General features: G+C 45.4%; 1 protein-coding gene and 2 long non-coding RNA genes across 15 annotated transcripts in view; 1 reads left to right on the forward strand and 2 right to left on the reverse strand.

The window, feature by feature from the left end:
• NFIC (nuclear factor I C) overlaps positions 1-20,450 on the reverse strand; it is a 184,663-nt gene extending 164,213 nt beyond the window's left edge. For 7 of the 13 annotated variants that reach the window (XM_026698949.2, XM_026698947.2, XM_087922796.1 and 4 more), the window contains exon 1: positions 13,332-13,588. In XM_026698949.2, the coding sequence (XP_026554734.1) occupies positions 13,332-13,361 (30 nt within the window). In that variant the 5' untranslated portion in view covers positions 13,362-13,588. Of the gene's footprint in view, positions 1-13,331; positions 13,645-19,595 lie in introns of those variants that run through there. The other 6 variants (XM_087922794.1, XM_026698948.2, XM_087922793.1 and 3 more) reach the window with 2 other exon arrangements.
• The window catches only part of LOC148128400 (uncharacterized), a 271,264-nt gene extending 248,997 nt beyond the window's left edge, over positions 1-22,267 (reverse strand). Inside the window, exon 1 of the long non-coding RNA XR_015741328.1 lies at positions 22,107-22,267. This is a non-coding gene — a long non-coding RNA (uncharacterized LOC148128400). The remainder of the gene's footprint in view (positions 1-22,106) is intronic.
• LOC148128402 (uncharacterized) lies at positions 13,723-18,352 on the forward strand. Its single transcript, XR_015741325.1, has 3 exons — positions 13,723-13,810; positions 17,120-17,213; positions 18,026-18,352. It is a non-coding gene; the product is annotated as an uncharacterized LOC148128402 (long non-coding RNA).
• Positions 22,268-23,057: the final 790 nt, after the last annotated feature.

Below are 23,057 nucleotides of genomic sequence, written 5' to 3' on the forward strand. Positions count from 1 at the left end.
GCTGGGTGAGTTTGGGTCAACTGCCAGGAGACTGTGAGTTCTAGTCCCACCTTAGGCATGAAAGCGGCTGGGGTGACCTTGGGTTGGTTATTCTCCCTCAGTCCAACTCATTTCAAAGGGTTGTTATAGGGAAAATAGAAGGAAGGTTTACCGAATGTGTTTGCCACTTAAAGTTATTTGTAAAAATATGAAAGGCAGGATTCAAATAAATAAATACAATTTTCTAGAGGGTATAGATTTTAACTGCCAGAATTCTTATCCATGGCCATGCTGGCAGTACAATTCTGGGAATTGAAATCCACAAATCCAGTTATGTCCAAGATTGGAAGGTACTACTTTGGACTGCCAATGTGGAAAACAGGATGTTGAATGCCATCTGACCCAGCGAAACATGTTCTTTAAAAAAAATATGCTTCAAAAATCCCCCCAAAATTATATTTCTCCCTTAACATTCTACCTCTGGCCTAGTATTAAAGGACTGAGAAAAAGTGGCTTGCCTGAAAAACGAAGCTAAGCCAGGGTGCCACTTGTTTCTTTTCAGCCTTAGGAGTGATGTGCAGAGCAATTCATTATGACTTGCTCAGCAAACCCTCGTTAAAAGATCCTGGCTTGGCATTATGGGTGAGTGGACATTACACAAGATCACATTAGACTGCAAAGGGAGCGCCTAAGTTCACGTTTAAATGTCTCTTTAAAAATAAAAAACCCGTTCAGCTTAGACTAATCGCTCCTATGCAGCTTCACCTATCAAGAAGTGAGTGGCTTGGGAAGATAACAGGGGAAGGTAGAGAAACCACAGAGAGGTCGTTGAAGAAAACATGGGATCAAAATGTAATAAATATTTGTGTTTTCACTGGAGAAAGATTGAATGGATGTTCTTGTCCCTTGTCACAAACATGGCCTGCCTCAACAGCGTTAAATCCATCCTAGCTAGCAGAAGGAACCAAACTTGACCATTTACATCTGAAAGGTGGGTGAAGGAGGCAGAATTATACGGTTGAGGTTTCTTTTTAAGGCTGAAGTAGTTATCAAAGACTACTTTTGTTGTGGGTGGTTACAAGAGAGCTTTTTCTTCTTTTTCTCTTTGCCGTAAAAAAATATCTCCCCTTCTCGTTGCCCCAGCTGGTTCTCAAAGAAAAGAAGAAAAAAAAAAATAACCCCAACACTGCATTAAATTTGGCCAGGGTGTATGGGGTGGGGAAGAACAGAAAAGAAAAGAAAAAAGTGAGAGAGGGAAGATAAGATTACACATTTTTCAGTGTTCCTGTCAAGTACTGTGCATTGTTAAAAGAAAACACTGGGCCCTTTCTTTGCAAGTAACCTTCCTCGTGCACACGCTCTGCTACTCTCTCTCTATCTCAGATACGGAGAAATATGTTCTTCTCCGTTTGCAAACTGCCCTGCTTACTTGCACATACATTCAGTTTGGGAAGGGTGACTACCAAGAGTTCAGCCAACTCGGTTCTACATTTCTCGAGACTCTTGATGACTACAAATCAAAATCAATATGGGGTTTTTCTTCATTGGTTGCATTTTCCCTTTAAGCCAGTGTTTCTGATTTGGTAAGTTGAAGATATGTGGATTTCAATTCTGAGAATTTCACAGCTGGGCAGCACAGCTGGCTGGGGAATTCTGGGAGTTGAAATCCACACATCTTCAACCTGCTAAAGTTGAGAAACACCATTTTAAATGGTAGCTTTTCATTGCAGAGAATGAAAGCTGAATTACTTGGCAGCCAAGGTTAGGAATATTTTGTCCAAAAGATCTGAGAACTAGTACTGTAAAGTCTTCTGCTGTATAGGTAGTCCTTGACTTACGACCACAATTGAGCCCTAATTTTGTTTCTAAGTGAGATAGTTCTTAAGTGAATTTTGCCCCATTTTACAACCATTCTTGCCATGGTTAAGTTAGTAACTGGTTGTTAAATGAATCTGATTTCCCCATTGACTTTGTTTGTCAAAAGTTTGCAAAAGGTGATTGCATGACCCCAGGACACTGCAACCGTCATAAATATGAATCAGTTGCCAAGCATCTTAATTTTGATCTCATGATCAAGGGATGCTGCAATGGTCGTAAACGTGAAAAACAGTCGTCACTTTTTTCAGTGCCATTGTATCTTCAAATGTTCACTAAATGAACGGTTGTAAATCGAGGACTACCTGTATTTACTTTCAGATTTGACCAGTTCAGATGGATTCATCATTCCCAAAATAAATATTTCCCAGATCTGACCTTTTGACAGGAGATTCCGAGGATGTTCAAAGTGTCTTCAGAAGACGTGTTTGTAGCAGGGGTTGAGTAAATACTGTAAAACTTAGATTGTCTCCTTAACCCAGAAAATAACTTTTAATTTGACCAAGCACTGTCCCAGCAGCTGGAAGCATCTAGTTGACCTTGGCTGGTTCCAGCAGGGCCAGATTTAGTTTAACAATTGGATGGGAGACCACTAAGAAACCCTGTAAGTTAATTAAAGGTTGGCACTTCCAAGTTGGTGCAAAGAAAATCAAGGGCTGAATTAGGGTGTCTTCACTTCTGACTTTAAAGACTTGTCATTAGAGGACTGGGGTGGGTAGGATAGTCATTTTCATTACCAACAGCATATTTCTCTCTCAATATACCTGCAAGGTACCTGTCAGGTGACAACTCCTATATTTCAATTGTGGATAGTCTGAATTGCAATTGGTCTTAACTGAAGCTTTGCAGCACAAGATTCAATGAGTTCAGTTTAGTACAGTGATCTCTGTTGTTCTTTTCTCTGCTTTTTCCCCATTTTACAGATATTTTCTCAATAAACCTTTCTTTCCTTTTTCTCTACAAAGGTCCTCCCTTCCTTCCTCCTCTCCTTTTCTTTCCTTTCCTCTCCCCTCCTTTCCTTCTTTCCTTTCCTTTCCTGGCTTTGCATGCTCAGAGTTAGGACTACCAGATACAAAATGCAGAAAACTTCACCATCTCAGCAGCTTTTAAGATGTGTGGACTTCAACTCCTACAATTCCCCAGCCGGTATTTCTGGAATTTCCCAGAATTCTGGGAGTTGTAGTCCACACATCTTAAAGATGCTGAAGTGGACAAATGATCCAAATAACAGCTAGACAGCAGGAAAGGGAGGCCAAAAACATTCTTTGCTGCCTCCTATTGCTCAACCAGATTTTTACAGCTAAGACCTTACCCCATCCCACCCTTATTCCAGGTTTAATGGGACCCTCAGAAAAAAAGCGACCACAGATGCTGTAGTTGAATGAACCAGTGGTTTTCAATAATCTCTTTGCCTTGAAAATTGAAGCAGGGCAACCTCAATGGACTCACTTGAAGAAGTAAAGATATAATTCATATTTAATAAATTTGATGCTGGGGTCTTTGGCTTCTGCATTCGTGCATCAAAGAAATTCTATTTTCTGAACAGAAAATGCGAAGACCAGCTCCCTTGGCCTTTATCCTAGATACTGTCATCCTGTTTGATACATTCTGCTTGATAATGTACTCTGAGTTCTTAAAAGCACATGCTTGATCAAGAACAGGGACAAATTCCAATATTAATCTAAACGGTTTGGCAACTTTTCTGCAAACCCATTGAATTCAGGATTGCACATCAAGGGTAGTCCACTTACCACCGTTTGTGAGCCTCTGGAATAAACTGTTCTAGTCTGGGAAATGGCAAAAACTCTTTTTCTAATATATTGGTGCTACTGCCAAAATAAATTCCTGGTCACAATGCCCACTCCTGAAATTAATTTATATTCTACCAAGTAGATTCATTTACGTTGCCTAAGGGAGAGATGAAAACACCTGGCAACAGAAGAAAAAGAATGTGAATATTTTGGAGAACTGCAAAATGGGCAGTTGGAAACAATGCTTGAGTTATTGGGGATCGGAGAACCTTTCTCCCAATATCCTCAGGGCTTATATCTATAGGAGACAATTTTTGGCAAAAAAAAAAAAAAAGATTGGCAGCATTGGTGGTGTATATATTTCATCAATCAATCCTCCCAACTCACCCGTTTTTGAACACAGAACATGGAATAATAGAGTTGGAAAGGATCTAGTAGATCATCTAGTCCAGCCCCGTGCTCAAGCAGGAGACCCTATACTATTTCAGACAAGGGACTGTCCAATCTCTTCTTAAAAGCCTCCAGTGATGAAGAAGCACCCACAATGTCTGGTGGCGAGCTGTTCCACTGGTTAATTGTCCTGTTAGGAAGTTTCTCCTTCATTCCAGGTTGCTTCCCTTCTTGATTAGTTAACATCCATTGCTTCTTGCCTTTTGGTGCTTCGGAAAATAGGTTGACCCCTTCCCCCCTCATTTTTTGCCTTCCAAACTCACAACCACAACACCCCAGAAGCTGCTCGATATAAGTTTTAAAAAAAACCAAAACCAAAAGGTGAAGCAAAGAAAATTGGGTTTTTTTGTTTTGTTTTGTTCTCAGAAGGGAAAAGCAGCCAGGAAACCATAGCAGAACAGACAGCAAGTCCCCAGTTGAAGCAAGAAAGCGACTCTGAATGGAGAGGAGAAGAAAGGGAAGTTCTGGAGTGGTGAGAAGCAGCCAGGAAGACAGGAAGAGAGAGAGAGAGAGAGAGAGAGAAGCAGTCAAGGACCTGGATACAACTCAAGCAGGTCACTCTGAAGTCCTGGCTAGGAGTGGCACAAAGTTTGCCAGGGCTATTTTGAGCTTTTCGGATCACATTGGGAAACTCCTCCAAGCTACAGTGGCACCAGCAGCTGCCTTGGCCACCTTGCCAGGAATACGGATGTTCCCAAATCCGTATTGTGTGCTATGCCCGCTCCCAAACAACAGCACCAAGAGAAATACTTGCCAGGGTTTTAATCTTTAATTGGGGAACTGCAAAGCGGGAGAGAAAGAAAGAGAAGGGGGGGGGGAAACCCCTCCATGCCACTCTGAATTCACAGAGAAGCAGATTTATCTCTCAGCTGGATGGTGACATTCTGTGCATGCCTGGAATAGAGCAGAAGCAATTTTGGGGTGACAGCAAGGGGGAAATTTGAAGCAAAGATTTCTTTTCAGAACTAAATCAACCATTTAAAATCCCCTAAGGATATTTTTCCATAAAAGACATAGAGCAAAATTATAGCTAAAGAACCATAATGCCAGTTCTTGAAAACCTCTCCCAACTCATTCCTGAATGCAAAAACACTGGGCATTTCCTTGTATGCCAGGTCTTTGTTTTTTGGAATTTTGGGGTTAGGAATTTGCTAGGAATTCAGTGACTAGTTTCCAAATAAAACCCAGTGAACGACAGAACAACTGATAAAAACAAAGCAAGAGGACTCAGATCAGCAGAATTTTACAGATGGAAATCAGCGCTAAAAGGTCTACGGAGTTTCTTAGTCAGATAGGTCAGGATTGCCCCAAAGGTGCTTTTTCAAAAGGCAACTGGACTTACAGTTACAATTTCAACAAAGCAGCCCTTTCAGAAGGACTGCTAATGACCAGATGACTGCAAGGAACATAAATCCTTCCACACTCTGCCATTCAGTCAGAACTAAAGAAGCTTCTTGGATGAGAAGTGAGACCTCTTCAAGGAAAAACAAAAGAAGTCCATTTGCCTTTTGAAAAAGCACCTTTGGAACAACCACAGCTTGGATGCCTGAGAATCTCCATAGACAGTCCTTTTATAGACAGTTCCATCTCCATCTGCATTATTCAGGTGACCCTGAGGGCACGGATAAACTTCCAGGTGGCCTCAATGACTCTCAGAAAGAGGACTAACAACCAGATGACTGCAAGGAACATAAATCCTTCCATTCTCTGCCATTCAGTGAGAACTAAAGAAGCTTCTTGGATGAGAAGTGAAACATCTTCAAGGAATAACAAAAGTAGTCCAGTTGCCTTTTGAAAAAGCATCCTTGGGACAATGCTAAAAGCCATTTCTTGCTAAGCAAGTGAGCCTTCAGGAGAAGGATGCATCGTAAAAAATAAAATTGATGTGCCCACTGAAAACAACCATTTCCCTTCTAAGTGTCACTAACAGTTCTCAAAGGTGGGCAGCTCAGCCTTTCAGATAAGTTAATTGCAAACAGTTTGGTTGGACTTATAGCAATAGCACTTAGACCTATATACCGCTTTATAGTGCTTTACAACCCCCTCTAAGTGGTTTACAGAGTCAGCCTATTGCCCCCACCAATCTGGGTCCTCGCTTTACCCACCTCGGAAGGATAGAAGGCTGAGTCAACCTTGAGCCTGGTGAGATTTGAACTGCCAAATTGCAGGCAGCCGGCAGGCAGCAAAAGTAGCCTGCAGTACTGCACTCTAACCACCCAACAACAACAGAGTGTGACTAACCCAATAAAAGTGTCAAGAAATTGGCAATTCAGCATGTTGTGAAAACCCAGCCCTTGATATCAAAAGTTATGTGAATGAGGCCAGTACATTAAGCCATGATGCGGTTTGTTAGTTGGCAGTTGTGACGCTGTTTGTTTGCAGTTTGCGGTTGCAATGTGTTTAGAGTTTACCTATTATAGGAGTTCCTTCCTTAAGGCTGTACAACAGCACTATAACGACACTTCCAACCTGTTCTTTTTGTTTCGGTTTTGTGATTATCAAACCTACCCCTCCCCACAGTTTCTGGAAGTCCATGGCTTAATTGCTTGCTATTTTGTAATGCATGAAAGACAAGATATAATGCAAACCTTAGCTTAGTATACCTTTTAAATAATTAAGAATGTCTTGGAAACCTCTCTCTATACCTAGGAATCCTAGGAATTGTGAGTCTTCCCACAAATATCACCCAGCCACACCCAGCCTATGTCTCCATCCTATCCACTCCAGTCTTTATTCCCCCAAAATGGATTCAAGCAGCTCCATGTAAAACATAACGAAGAAGTCATCTCAATAGATGGGAATCTTGAAAAGGGTGGCAAGTAAAGGAATATGTGCCATGATATCATTACATACCTGGTGTCACATGTCATCAGGCAAGTATTAAGTTGCATTTTGTCCATGATGACATCCTGTCATTTTGAATCATCATTGTGATGTATTATGGCTTGTTACAGATGTCACTGGCCAGACATCACTGGCCTAAGAATTTATGGAGAATTTGTAAACTAGTGCTTATTTATTTGAAGCTATTGTTGTTATTGTCATTAGGAAAAATGATACCTGGCTTATCAAAGTTATCTTAGGGGGAGGGATTTCATTTAATTTGGACGCTTTTGTGATCCCAGTCATTTAAAACCTCCTTTAGAGTCAGCATTGCTATATTTACTTTGTAAAGTGGTAAGACTAATAGACATTTTGATCAAATAAAAAGCACATGCCTCCAATTAAGTTAGACAGTTAAATTTATAAAAAATGTATCTTGATTGAAGTGTAAAGGACATATTTTTAGCATAAATATCTGCTTTTTTATCTGCAGATGGAAAGAAGGCAGTAGCTTTAAAAAACATTTTTTTCACTCTAAGAAAGGAAAAAAGACACTGTATTTTAGAAGAGTTAGAAAGAAAAAGTTGTGGTATAATAAGAAGAAAATAGGACTACTTCTGAAGTGACATACAGATTTAACAACCACAATTGAGCCCAAAATTTCCACTGCTAAGCAAGATATTTGTTAAGTGAGTTTCGCCCCATTTTATGGTCTTGTTTGTTACAGTTGTTAAGTGAATCACCGCAGATGCTAAGCTAGTAACACAGTGTTTAAGTGAATCTGGTTTTCCCCATTGACTTTGCTTGTCAGAAGGTCACATGACTCCCAGGACACTGCAACCATCTTAAATACATGCCAGTTGCCAAGCCTCCAAATTTTGATCACATGACCACAGGGATACTGCAATGCCCATGCAAAAAATGGTCATTAGCCACTTTTTTCAGTGCTGTTGTAACTTTGGACGGTCACTTTGGACGGAAATGGTTGTTAAGTTGAGGATGTAAAATCATGTCTAAAATCCAAAATTTGATTATTTCCCCACAGACTAAGCAGGCCCCCATTTTAATTAATCAGACAAATAATGAATGAATGAATTCTTAACTCTCTCGTGATTAAATGGGCACGAACAATCTTCTCTAACCAGATGATGGACATTATTCAAAGACAGGCTTTAAATCTACTCTTTCTACATGGGCGTTTTGAAAACTAGGTGCCAGAAGCAGCCTTAGGACAAATTAAGCTGAATTTGCTTATTAGATTGATGTTGACCAAGGTGGATGCGAAGCTCAGGAGAAGAACCAAGTGACACATTGCATCGCACAGGGGCATGCAACGTCTTCCTTTGGGAGAGAAAGCTTGTCACACAACCGTTGCTACAGAAGCAGCAAGTGAGAACGGCACCTGGCTTGCAATTGGGAAGACCCAGGTCAATAATCCTTGAAGCTTCATTTAATGTGCTATCGCTCAACCCAGTCTATTCCACAGAAATAGGAGGAATATTGAAAACGAAAGGAGAGGAAGATACAATTAAGGGAGTATCCCCTGCAGAGCTTTTTTTTTTTTTTTTTTTTGCTCCAAGGTAACTCCCATTTTACCATCCTATAATCCCTTGGGCGTGAATTTCTTAAAAAAGAAATCCTCTCCAAGCCTTGAGTGTCAAACTCAAGGCCCACGGGGGCCACCCTGGAAACAATGAGAGACCGGCCCATGATGCCTCTGCCAGTGAAAACGGGCTACCGAGCTCCGTTTCTGGCTGCGTTGGCCTCCTGCAACCCTCTGCCAATGAAAACAGAGCTCGGGAGGACCCGTGTTTGCTGGTAGAGGCACCGTGGGCCGGTCTCTCATTGTTTCTAGGATGGCCCCGCGGGCCGGATCTAACCTGTGGGCCTTGAGATTGACACCTCTGCTCTAGATCAATTTCCGGAAGAAATCTGTAGAGATTCATAAGCAAAATTGCGACCGTGCGGCCCTCCCGAGCTCCATTTTGAGTGGCAGAGGCATGCAGGTGGCCGTTGCAGCTGAAAACAGAGCTTGGGAGCCTGTTTTTGCTGGCAGAGCACCCGGCTGCCACAGGCACCTGAGTGAGATCGAGCAAGCCACGCCCACTTTAACCACACACATACCAGCCTGCCCCAAGGTCAAACACAACTCTGGTGCAGCCCTTAATGAAATCGAGTTTGACATCCCTGGTCTAGGGAAAAGGAGGGGGTATTTCATTATGCACCCTGTCAAAAAGCAGCATGATACAATATAGAGAGAATCATCTCTATTTGTCTCATCGAGTCATCAAGTGGCCTGGTTTTCTCAGTTTCCTTGACTTGTGAAATGGGCACAATGTATGGTTACTTACAAAGCTGACTCAAGCCAAACCGCTGGCTAATTACATTTCTGTTTCTTAAGGAAGAAAACTTTTCCCATGCTCGGAGATCCCTTATCATTATTATTTTTTAATCTTCGTGAATATTTGTGGGGGAGAGAATTCTTAAGAAAGGGATTTTGGCTAGCAGAACAAATCTTTCCCCCACTTTTTTTCCCCAATCTCTAGTCTGCTGTGGCCACAGACATTTGGATTTAGAATTCTGAAATGGATTGGAGAAGGAAAGAAATAGGACTGCCAGGAGTTTGATCTTGACCAGCTTGAGGTTGACTCAGCTTTGCATCCTTCCGAGGTTGGTAAAATGAAGACCCAGATTTGGGGGGCAATATGCTAACTGTGTAGACCACTTAGAGACAGCTGCAAAGCACTGTGAAGCAGTTTATAACTCTACAGCTATTGCTATTGCTATTGGAGAAGCCAGAATCTACCACCCCCCCCTCAATCTTAGAAGACTCCTATGGGCCAGTCCTTCGTTAGCCTAGCTTACCGCAGAGGGTGGCTTTTGGCGGGAATAATAAGAACAGGGTGTATTACGGATTGATTGATGAATCAAATGTATATAGCCATCCATATCCCCCAAAGGGGACTCTGGGTGGTGCACAATAAATAAAACAGCCAACATAAAACAGATAAAAATCTAAAAGCCACAGTAACATAACAACAAACATACCACATTGTTTTAATTCCAGATAGAAGCATAATTCAGAGACCAAAAGCTACATGATCTTAAGAGACCCCATTCTGGATCTTAGCAGAGCACACCTAAATTCAGAGAATGCACTCAACTTGTTCTGCAGCCCTCTCCAAATTCCATTCTTTCTGTTTATCGGAATATTTTTTTACAAGGTGCAATCGTACTAGATACTACTGTATACATTGTCTAATGAGCGAAATGTAAATGTAAACTCTTCTGAGTTATAGCAACGACTTTCCTTAGCTCAGTTAGGAACTTTTAATAAAATGAGTCTTTTCAGAAAAAACGGCACCTGTATCGCATGGCTGGATAAACTATTGGGCTAGCTGAAACACCGTAACCCTTACATTTGATTCTGGCAGATTACAGTCCTTCTGGGGTTTTTTTCCTTTTTTTTTTTCTTTTCAAAATATTAGCCTTACAGAAAAAGAATTTTTCAGACAAAAGTTTAAAAAGTCAAAATGGTGGCAAGAAGAGTCAGAATCAAAGCTCTCTCACTTTTTTTAATGCGCTCGCAGAACTTTAATTGCCAACTTCAGCTTTGTTTGACCATACTTTCTATACACCTGTGTATACACCTCTGTATACAGTCTGATTTGAAATAAATAAACAAATAGATCTCACAATTGTATCTACCGTCATGTCATTTGTTTTCCAGTTTAAGGCCCTTTCTCAACTAAGGACTAACTTTAAGGAAATACATTGTTATTTTTAAAAAGGCCTTCCGTATTCATTCAGAAAATTACAGTGCTTCCTCAGGGTAACCGTGGAAAGTAGATTGTAAAAAGGAACTGTTTGGAATTCAAAAGTTTTACACTTCAGCTGAGCTTTGAAACTGGATCAAGTATCCATTGACTTTCGCCAAATAATTCTGCTTCTCTGCCACTCTCAATTGTACAAGCTGGAGGCAACTGGGGTACGCCAAGAGTTTAGGAAGGCCCCCATCCTTTTGAAATGGCCTAAATGCAGCCTTTCCCAATAAAAAAAGAAAGAAAATAAAATTGCAATCAGCCCCATTTGCTTCCCACATCCAGTCTTCGGCCTGCCCAGAACTAAGAAGCTGCAAGCTGAGATCCCTGTATTTTGGGGAAATGGTTTTATAGAATATACACTTTTCATTTGCAGTAAGGAACGAGTTACACTGGGACGAGGAGTCTTAGTGTTCAATAATTAAATAAAATATCAGGAATCGATAAGAGCGAGAGAAAGAATAGCCTGCCACGCTCCAGGGGACATAACTATAGAAAGTCCAGAGTGAGGCTGTGCCAAGGCAAAATGTGCCTGCTCAAATATTTGACCCACCACAACATCAGGCATGCCTGCTACAGAACTTACAACAGGGAAAAGATGAAAACCCATAGAACTAGGGAAGAAGTTGCAATGCCTACCCTAGGTGGAGGAGCATGGTACCCTAAGTGGCACATGGGAGCTGTAGTCCCCAAATCACAGCAAAACAAAGGCCACTGATGGGAAGGTGTGATACAGGCCATGTACTTGTTAACACAACTGGCTTGCTCTACGCAGTGAAAGCGGACCCAATCTGCAGTAGAATTCATGGCTTATCTACTTCCCATGAGTGTTAATACATTTCACTTGCTATTAATTCAAAATGCAAAGGACAGCATCTAAGCCAAGACATTGTACATTTTGTGTGCATTTTACAGAATATATTTGCTGGAAACTTTTCCACAAGCAATGAACGCTCTGGATTCATAGTTTAGCAAATCCGCCTGACAACTTTCCCATAAAACATACCCAGCATGAGGTGTGAATATTTTAAGGCATGAAGGAGCTGCACAGTTGTAGCAAATAACTACGTGCACATGCACACTTGGGATTGAACAAACGGCAGGGCACACACTCTTCCCTCCCATCTGGCTACACACTAGCACCATTTTTCACACATGCATTCCGACATTTTTACACACACACACACACACACTCTCACTGAAAGAGCATACAAGAAAGACCCATATGCTCAACAGCTCCAAGAAACCTTCTCACTCTGACAGCTGCACTCCACAGCCAGCTGCACACATTTTTACACACCTTTTCTAGTACAGGCACATTTCCCCCCACCCCTCCAACCCTGCTTTCCTGAACCCTGGATGGTACCAATAGGGCCTACAATGTAAGAACCTCTGGATGCATTCTTAGATCCAAAACCCAAGAGACTGGAAACCCATTCCCACATGTGCGGGGGCGCTCATCTTCTCTAACACTGTCTATCCCACATTTCTGGGGGCACTCGCCTTCTCTAACACTGTCTAAAACACAGGGTTTTGCGCGCGCACTTGTTCTTAACCTTGGATTTTCAGGTAAAGCAATCACTACTTCCTCACTCTTCCTAAATCCCTCTAAACTTAGGTTGCAGAAAAGGGGTTTAAAAGGAGGGGGAAAAAAACTCCACCCGTTCCCGTTTAACCACCTGTCTGGCTCAAACGGCTGGTAGACCCACAGGGGGATTCCCACGTGCACCTGGAACAGAAAGAGCCACCAAGCCAAACCTGCTTCCTTTCCAAACCTTCCACCAAGTTGTCAACATGGGATATGGGAGAAGTAACATCGCCCCCACCCCACCGACAAACATATGTCCATCAAAAGACCACCCTCAACCCTCAACCAGCTCTTCCCTCAACCCGGTACCCGATCCGACCCTTTTGCCTCAGCCACATTCGGCGGGCAAAGACCAGCGGTCGCGCGCGTGCGCGCGCGCGCGAATGCCGTGCAGAGAGGAAAAAAAATAATAACTGTTTCGGAGTAAAAGCGGGGAGGCGCACGCGGGGGGTGGGGGGGGTGGTAGAGGAAGGAGGGTGGGAAGGAAGCTGGCAAGCGAAGAACAGAAAGTAATTAGCAAGGATTAAAACGACCTGCCGGAAAAAGGAAAGGAAGGGAGAAAAAAAAAAAAAGATCTGACGGCTAGTGCAGCCTCCACCGGAGGGGCTGCAGAACACAACGCCAGTCCTGTCCTTCCTTCCCCGTTCTCCACACACACACACACACACACACACACACCCGCCGACAGACCTGCACGCGCACACACTTTTTGCAATTGGAAGAACTACGGTTTCTTTCTTTCTTTCCTTCTTTTTTTTTTAAATTAATTGCTGGCGGGGTGTGCGGGGAGGTCAGCGTGGTGGAGAGAAAAGGGAGAGAAGCGGGGATCCGTAAACCCAGCCGCCTCGCGACCAAACGCAGGCGATCTGGGGTGACCAAACTGCAGGGGAGAAAGCAGGAAAAGCCGAGGAGAAAGCAAAATAGTGAAGCGAAGCGCAGCAGGGCGGGAAGGAAGGAAGGAAGGAAGGAAAAAGGAGGAGGGGGTGCGAAGGAGAATGTTCTCCTTTTGGGAGCGGGGGGGTTTGAGAAAGCTTTTTTAATTACCTGGGCGAGGCAGAGGGGTGAAGAATACATCTCCGAGCTTTAGCGGAACAAACGGCGGAGGAGGAAGAAGTGGCGATGATGATGATGAGGGGTGGGGGAAGGTTTGAAAAAGCAGATCCAAGCGCAAAAGTTACTGAGTCATTTTGGCGGCGGCTGGAACAGTTTTCTTGACTCCCTCCCTTCTCTCTCTCTCTCTCTCTCTCTTTCACCCTCTCACTCTCTCTTTCCCTGGCGATGGATCAGCGCGGGGAGGGGGGGGCGGCAGAGGGAAGGGAGGAGACGGCGAGGGAGGGAGAGAGCAGAGGGTGGGACCAAAGAGGGTGGGGAGAGAAATGCATTTAAGAGGAGCGGATTTAAAAGAGCATCGGGAAGAGGTGGGGGTGGGGGGTTGTTTAAAAATAAATCAATTAAGGGCGCGAGAATCGCATCAAACCGCCGGAAGAATTACCCGCAGGCGTCTGTTATAGACTCAGGGATAAGTAATAATTTTAAATTTTCTTTTAATTCAGTGCAAGCGGGTCGGGACGGGGTGTGGTGGTGGGGAAACACAGCGACTCACACGAAGCCGTGGGAGCGTGACCCGGTTGGTGCCCCACGGAGTTGGGAAGAGACTTTTAAGTCCCGAAGAAGCGCGCGGTTACGGTCGCAGTTTTCAAAATGGGGGTGAAACAGATGGACTAACACTTGATTGCTCCGACAACCTCCCGGGAAAAGAAGGAAACGCTGGATCCATCCTCTTCCGAAGAGATCCGTCCTATCCGGAAGGGATAGAATTTTTATTATTATTACTACTACTACTCAACTAAAGAGTTGAGGGAAGAGAGAGGATTGCAAGTCGCTCCCCAAACTCTTCATTTTTTTTAAGCGGCTGGAAATAGCCCTTAACAAGTTGGGAAACAGAGGACAAAAACAAGTCTGCCTTTTAAAAAGTTTTCCTAAGAAGCCCGCGGGAGGGGGAGGGGGAGGGGGGGGGAAAGAAACGGCAATCAAAGGCCTAAAAGGGAATTTGAAATAAAACAGCACAGTTTAAAAGAAGGAGGAAGGGTAAAGCGAAAGGCGGCTCAGCTCCTACAGCAAGTCTGCAGGCAGCCAAGGCTGGCCTGGTTTTTGGAGGGGTGGGGGGCGCAAGGAAGAGTTCTTGGGCCTTACTTCCGAGTAAGCGTGTACAGACTGGGGAGGTGACAATTTGGAGGAAAGCCAACTAAAGTTGTCCTTGAAAAAGCTAAAAAAAAAAATCCCGAGTGAAATGTTAGGAAGGAAAGAGTGGAATTTTAGAAACAACCTGTCCAGCGGGCAGGAAGAGACTAGGAGGGAAAAAGTGAAAGGAGAGTTAAAAACGCGATCGGAGACCGTCCCCGTAAAATCAATTCGAGTTCTCCTTTTTTTGCCTACGAGGTGGTGGCGACCTCATCTTCTGTAAGGTAGCAGAAGCTATCCAAATTTTTGTATGAAACTTTCACATACGTTTTTCTGCAAGCAAAGAAGACAGGCGGACAAGGCTCTAATTTAGAGAAACACTTTTCCCTTTTTTATTTTTTGAAAAAACCACCATCCTTATTAACACTTTTTATCTCCCATCTGCAAACAAACATATGTAGTTTTTAAAAGGGGGTACAGGCATGCATGTCACTGCCATCCACCGACTTTAGGGCATGTTATAAAACTTTTAAGTCCTGGTTTGCCTCTCCTTCGCCAAGGGAATTACAGTACAACTCTATCTCTGTCTACCTGATGTGGGAAATTCATTTTAAAAATTGTGTTCACAATAATCATAAGGTGCTGCTTCTCTGGACATGTATTCTCTGGAATGCTAAGGATATTAGGGAGAGAACTGTGAAGTTTTTCCAGCCATGCTAAGCACCTTTATTCACCAGTCCCCGTGAGTTCGGTGGGAAATGCTCATCACGTCCAGCATGCAGCATTTATGGAATTTAGGAAAACAGATTTTTTTTAAAAAAAGAGCAAATTGAATCAATTATCTACTCAGCAACTGGAAGTGGAAAAGTGTGAGTGAGTGAGTATGAGTGTGGGGTAGTATTAAAATAAAAACAGAGCCAACGCGTTTTCTTTCTCCAGGACTTTCCAACTTCCTATCTTGGAACAGGCTTCGGCTGTCACTGCTCCAAAATACAGTTTGAAAAAGCAATCTTAATGTAGATCTCCAGACGCTGGAATTCTTAGCTCAGAGAAATCTAGCCTCCTCCTTGATATTCGGCGTTTGTTCCTAAATAATGAGGTTTCTATGCCTCCCACTTCATAACGCAGCCAGGCCATAAGCGCCAGGCAGTGGAATGAATGGAGAGAGGCCGAGAGTTTCTTCCCTTCTCAAATCCTCTTTTTCCTTCGGTTCTTCAGCCCTCCCCACACTGGAAAGGGAGGGGAAAGGTTAGCCACCCTTTCTGGGAGCAGCTCTTCTCTTTGGTCAACAGAGGCTTTGGGGCGACTCTACCGCTTACCAGGCAGGCCCACCCAAAGAAAATGCCCAGCGCTCCCAACTTCGGAAGCGCAGCCCTCCAGTCTAGTTTTCGACACATCACCAGTTTCTCCACAAAGGTAGGATCGAGACTGAGAAGCGAATCAAAAGAAACTAGGGGAATAAGAAGAACGGGCGCCTCTGGAACAGGCGGTGGGGTGGGTAGCAGAAGAGGAAATAAACGTTTCCCTGGCAAGGCTGCCAGTTACGCGTCAAAAGCCGCAAGTACTCTCCCGCGGTTAGGCAGGCCGCTTCATGGCAAACTGGCTGAAATTTAGTGACGATCTAAAGTTTTAAGAAGTCCTGTTATTAACGCGCCTGGCACTCAACCTTCTTCATCTCTGGGCAGCTAGAGATTTCCCCTGTCCCAAAAAAGGAACTTTAAAAATGAGGTCACCATGAAGACTAGCAAATTGTGGGCTTGGGGAGATCACCCGCCATCCAGCCACCCACCCACCCACGCACAAAGCAAATCACACGCAAGATCTATGTTACGGAACTCCTCGAGGCCCTTTAATCTGGAATTAAGGTCACTAAAAGCAAATGGGATTTACTTTTTGAACTGGGAGAGCCGGGACCACGCTCTTCAAACACGGAAAATGTGCGCGCGCAAATCGCACGTCCACTTATTTAGCATCTTGAAGGATTTAAATAGAAAGTGAATCTGGGAGGGAGGGGGAGGAATAATCATAAATAATTGTTACTCTTTTTTTAACAGTGGACTGAGTAATAACTAAGTCGGTAAATAACTGACAGTGCCCCCAAGGCTATATCGCGGAGATAATTGGTGGCTTTTGAAAACGGGCCCTCTCTCGTCTAAGCCATTTAGAAAGGACCTCCTGCCCACCTTACCAAAATGGCATGAGATAAAAGACCAGTTCGAAATTATTCGAAAATAAGGATTGGCCTAGTCAGTGACCTCAAGAGGAAGCGGCTGCCCAGGTCTTGGTTTCTATCTTGGTAAGGGGTGGATAACAAAAAGAAGAACATAAACCCCAAGAGGCATCCTGCATGCAGAAACTCGACCAGGCAGAGCTGGCGCTTCCAGACGCTCTTTCTACCAGCTAATCTTCCAAGTGGGCCAGAAGCTCTTTTGTCACAAGATACCCGAGGCAAGATATTTAAGAGACCAGAAGCATCTTCCCCGGAACCACAGCCGCTAATACGCAGGGCTCCCCACACTCCCTAGCTAAGGCGAGAGTGTAATCAGAAGTCTGAACTCGGCCACGGCCGACCCCAATGATTTTCCGAGGCAGGCTGAACTCTTCAAGCCAATTCACCTTTTATAGGATTTGCCCTTTGTGCTTCCCGGCAGGTTTCCTTCTCGGCACCTTCTTGATCTACCGACATAGCCATGCTTGGAAGACTCAATCTCTGCCGTGCCTCAGTGGAGTCCTGACTTGTCTCAAGTTAGTATACCTCTCTCTTTCTCTGCTGGGATGCCCTTGAAATTTTTACTCCCACCCGGCCGACCTCCCCCCCCACCCTTCAGAAAGGCTCATTCCACTCTCTGGATTAAAAAAAAAAAAACAGAAATGCCCTCTCTCCTGGCTGACAGGTATTTTCGCTCGGTTTGAGTCAAGGTTATATAAAAGCACCGTCGCTCCTGCCGCCCGGCAAAGTCGTGAGGGAAATTATACAGTAACTGACGCGTCAGAAAGAGAGAGTGAGAATGAGTGTGTATGTAAAACAAAAGCAGCCTGTCTCTGGTTTAAATGAGGCCAAGACAGGCTGTGCAGAGGATTTGAGGCGCACCTCAAGGCGTAAACTGGGCCCAAGAAAACAGAATTTCTTTCTTGAAGTTACGTGTCGGGATGTTCAAACGAACCCGGACACAGCATCTCTTCACTTCTCCGGAGCGCCACATTCTCTTCTCGTAAAAACTCCCGAGGAGCAAGACTCCACATGCAAAAGGACTCGGGCCGATTCCGGAACCGGTCACATTTATTTGGGAGTAACTCCCAGTGACTGTTGACAACCGGGTCGACTCCCCCTCTTTCTCCAAGGTGGACAAGATTTACGCAGTTAATTGGAAACAATCCCGGCCGAGAGAAAAGGCGGCGATCTTAACATAAGGAAAGAATGACATTAGATCTTCTTACACCAGTCCGTCAATTCACCGCCCCTTCCTTTCCCCAATCATCTTTAGCCCTTCCAAGGGGCGATCCCAAACACCTCTTAGCCGGGAGAAAGCGCCACTGACTTTACTTCTGAATTTCAGGAATTGCCCCGAGCCTCTTTTTTTGCGGACACACACACACAGAGAGAGAGAGAGAGAGAGAGTCAGAGTCCGGCGGTCGCAATTCGTCCGCCAGAAGGGAAGGAAGGAGATCCGTGCAAGGAAACGCCATCCTGTTTTGCTTTGACGCAGCAGAAGTCGGCCTCGGCCACAAGGCGCCCGCTTGCCCCGTGCGGAGGCTCCGGTCTAAAGGCTGCAACTGGGGAAGAACCGGCGGACGCGGGACCCGCAACGCGCACAATACAACCCCCCTCTCCAACATTAAAGCTGGGGTGATGAGGCAGCTTTCTCAATGGGTATCTGTATATACGGAGATGAATTTTGATCGGGGTGTGCGTGTGCGTGTGCGCGCGCGAAGTAAAAGGTCGAAGAGCAAGAACTGTAAAGGGGAGGAGGGAGGGATGCCCGTTGCCGCAAAAGCTGCAGCCGAGGCTGCGTATGTGTGTGCCGGGCGGCCTGCGCGCCGCCTCTCCCCCCACTCTCGTCCAGCCGGTGCTCCGCAGCGGCACCTCGCAGCTTCTGCTGACGAGGCGGCCTGTCGCCTCCTGCCGCAGGGCCCAACTCGCTTCGCCCGCGAGACAGCGAATTTTGACGCGCGAAGGGCTGGGGCACCGCGAGGCGAGGCGGGGCCGGGCGCGGCGGGAGAGCCGCTCTGGAGAGGGAGTTCCTGCTCGGCCTTTCCTGAGCTGGGCGGGGAAGGCCGGGCCGAGGGCGGGGGTGTGTGTGTGGGGAGACTGGAGGCTTATCTGGTGCAAGGGAGGCCGGAGGGAAAGGCAGCCGCCGGAGCAGCCTTGGCGTTGCACAGACGCCGTGGCTCTCCCTCCCCGCTGGGCGTCATTTTCAAGTTCAGCTCGGCTCGCCCGCCCTCCTTCTCCGCCCCCCTCGCCAGAGCGGCCATTTTCCGCTACCTCGAGCCCGGGCTAAGCTGGCTGCTGCCGAGAGCGAACGAGCGTGTGCCATACTTTCGCCCCTCGCCTCCCGCCTCCTGCACAGATCTTACGCATTTCCCCCCCCCTCCCCAATTCCATGCGTAAAAGCGCACCGGAGAGAGGAGAGCTATCCAGACACTCCGCAGACGCAGCTCGCCTTGGGTCTCCGCTTCTCTCTCCCCCTCTCAATCTCTCGTTTCCCCCCCCGCCTCCCCCGCATTAAACTCCGACACGAGCAGCACTTTGCGGCAACCGGGGTGGGTGGTGGGGGGACGGGGAGAGACGGGTCTTCCTCGGGAGGAGGCACAATGGTTAAGAAGTGCACCGAGTCTCCGGCGCACTCTTAAAAGAGAAAGGGGGGGTCCCCACTTAAATCAGAACCCATCAACCCCCCTCCTCACCCTATGGGCGGTACAATCCCCCCCCCCAGCTTTACGGATCTGTAAAATCTTGAGTTTTTTCCTCTCGTTTTGCTCCCGGCTGAACTCCCCTCTCTTTGCCCCGATCCACCTGCCGCGGACTTTCTTCGTCCCCCCTCCCCGCCCTCCCTCCAAGAAAGCCCATAAACTTCTCTGGGGCCCCGCCAACCAAGCCCAAAGATTGGAAAGTGAGGCGAAACTTACCATCACCCAAACGAAATTGGTCAGGGCGGAGGAGCGGATTGATGCCAACGGAAGCGAAGCTTGGGGGCAAGGAAGAGTGGGCGCTTTTTTTTTTTAAGGTCCCACCAAGTTCTTTTTTTAAAAAAAAATGTATTTATGGAAGTCGAAGGGGGTCAAAATAGTGCAATCTTCCGTCCTTGCAGCGTTTGATCATCTCTCGGGCGCTTTGATCAGCGGGATTAACATCTTAAAGGGGAGGCAGGCAGGCTCGTGTTTTGGTCCCAGCTGGCGCCGTCCCCCGATGGAAAATGGGGCTAAGGAGAGGGGTGGGGGGGGTGATGATGTCCTTTTTGTACAGCCCCCACCCTCTTTATCTTCAGTTGGGGGGTAGTTGGTGGCTCACTTCGAGGATTAAATTCTTCCCGGGCTGGGGAGGGTTGGTGGATGCTTGTAACTCTAGAGCAACGCACAGAGGTCTTAATAAGGAAGAGGTAGCTGGTGAAACGGGGCAAAAGAGTAGTGGGGTGGGGGGAGTGAGAGAAAGAGAACAGAGACACCTCACTTTTCCTGGGACGCCCCACCCTCAACGGGGAAGGAGAGGGAAATGGCCAAAAAAAATATTAAAAAATCTCTTCTTTCGCTGCCCAGTGCAGAGAGGAAACCAAGCTGCCTGTCAAAGCAGAGGTGATGAGGGTTTGTTCAGCACGAGAGGGAAAGCACCACAATATCATTTTCCCCTTTGCAAATAAAATACCGGGGATGGGGGGTGGGGGGAGAGGACACCCTCACATCATCTCCCCCCTCCCCCTCCGGGCTAGCACGGCTCCCGCGGCACCCATGACCGACCTCTCCTGCTCTCTTCCTCCCCGCCCTCCCCCAAGTCGCTAGACTCCGCCCCTTTCTCCTCCTCCTTAACGTGGGGTGGGGGTGGGGGTGCTTGAATTACAAGGAGGAGGGGAGCCAAGGGGTCTGGTTAGCGAACCTCCCCTGCCGCCTCCTGTTGGCTTGCAAAGGTGATCCAAGGATGGGGTTTGTAGGGGGGCAGGAGAAAGGATGCTCACCCCCCCCAACCCCGAAGATCTAAACCGGGGATGGTACCCAGAGTCCTTAGGATCAAAGGAGCGAGGGTGGGGGGGAGAGAGGAGGAAGAGAGGAAGAAAGATAACATCTCCCCTCCGGTTGGAAAATTCTGTGCATCCGCTCTTTCGATTCGATTGAAATTACATTTTGTTTCAAAGAATAGCATCAGCGGATAAAGGGGACTGTACCCCCCCTCCCCAGCTACGCCACTGCAGGAGATAACCGCAGGAGATGACCCCTCGGGGACCAGAGGAGAGCACAGCTGTGGAAGCAATTAGGGGAAGATTTGGGTGGGGGAGGCAAGGGAATCCACTGGGTCTCATTCAGCAGAATAAGCCAGAGAGGCTGCAAGGATGCCCCTTCCTATTTGAAATACGCAAGGTTATTTTCTCCTAAGGGTGGAGTTCTTATAAGCGCATCCTTTCTCAATACAGAAAAAGGGTAAGTGTCTTGCTGCAGAGGTGGTCCTCGACTTTACAACCTTTGGTTAGTGACCGTTTGAAGTTTTAATGGCCATTTTTCACACTTGCAACCATCACAATATCCCCATGGTCACATGATCATAATTCAGCCTCTCAATAACTGACTCATATTTACGACAGTTGCAATGTCCGTCCCCCCCGGGAAATGTGATCCCGACCTTCTGACAAGCAAAGTCAAGGGGAAGCCAGATTCATTTAACAACCACGTTACTAACCTAACAACTTCAATGGTTCACTAACGGCTGTGGTGAGAAAGGTTATAATATAGGGCAAAACTCACTTAACAACTGTCTCACTTAGCAACAAAAAATTTGGGTTCAATTGTGGTCATACGTTGAAGACTACCTGTACAAAATATGGGCTCTTAACTCTGTTATTTGAAAAATCCCTTTTCTCTACACTGGGGTGTGAACTCTGGTTTTATCAGTAGTCCCTGAACATATTTATAGCACACAGCTTTACACATAATTTGACCCCTAACCTCTGAACCAGTATTAATAATGTGAAATAATACTGGAGTCATGCTGCAACTAGCGAGAAAGTGAGTTTCAACATTTTATGAAAACATACCTCTCTAGTCTCTTTTTCTTTACAGTGGACAATTTCATACATGGGGTTTAGAAACATGGAATGGAAATAGCAGTGTGTGTTGGAAAGGAACAGGAAATTAATGTCTGTATTATGGGGAATAATATGACTAAGTTGCTATTATGTTGGGCTAAGGACTTACAAGAAAGGCATGATTTAAATAGGCATTTGTGTAACCAGGGGGACAGATCTACTAAAGTTCAGCTCTGACCAATTATTTATGTTTTAATCCACCCATTCCTTTGGAGAACTGATACGCTGTTTTCAGAGCCAAAGAGGTATATTGCAGTATATAATTGAGAGAGCAAAGGGAACTGCTGGGATCATGCGTAATGTTCACAAATGTGACCTGTACAATCCTCTATGTCAGTGCTTCTTCCACCTTGGCAACTTAAAGACATGTGGATTTTAATTGCCAGAATTCCCCAGCCAGCATGCTGGGAATTGAAGTTCACCAAGTTGCCAAGGTTGAGGTAGGCTGCTTTAAGTCACATTGTGATAAGGTTAGTGTGTTTCCCTAATGAATAGTATAACCAAAGGATAACTAAGCAGCAAGCCATCGCTACTTTCAATAACCATAGCTTATTTTCCCATATTGCTGAAATGTGGATTAATAGTGATTTATGTTTAAGTCATAGAGGTGCATCACCTGAATCCAATTAGATTCAAAGGGATTCAGAAGATCAGTTCTATTTGATGTGGACAATTGGCTCATTTGTCTGAATCAGATCCAGTTTCAAGCCATCCAAATGTCCATATGCAGAAACTTGGTTGATCAAATCCATTCAAGTACATTTCATTCTGATTGGTGAATCAAATTAATCCCTTTGTTTAATTTGTGGAATTGCTAGCAGGGAAGAGAACATTTACTCAGTAGTATCAAGCAGTCCTCCTGGAAAACAATGCAGAAATTACTGCAAAAAAAATAGTACAAAGCAGAATTTTCTCTTTAGGTCCTAAGACCTGATATACGCAAACACATATGTGCAGTCATTACTGAGAATTCTAGGAGGAAGTTGACACACATCTTGTTGTGTGTGTGTGTGGGGGGGTGTTATTTGTGAAACTAGACTTTAAAAAGTTTAACTTTTACCACATATAGGCAGTAGTTCTGATCTGGATCAGCCTACTGTCCACAGGTAGTCCTTAATTTACACCAGTTCATTTAGTGACCTTTCAAAGTTACAACAGCACTGAAAAAATGACTTATGATTATTTTTCACATTCATGACCATTGCAGCGTGTCTATGGTCATGTGATCAAAATTCAGATGCTTGGCAGCTGACTCATATTTATGACGATTGCAGTGTCCCAGGGTCACTGATTCCCCTTT

The sequence above is a fragment of the Pseudonaja textilis genome, chromosome 1 (assembly GCF_049901715.1).
Source record: "Pseudonaja textilis isolate UNSWEBS1 chromosome 1, rPseTex1.2, whole genome shotgun sequence".
Classification (NCBI taxonomy): Eukaryota; Metazoa; Chordata; class Lepidosauria; order Squamata; family Elapidae; genus Pseudonaja; species Pseudonaja textilis.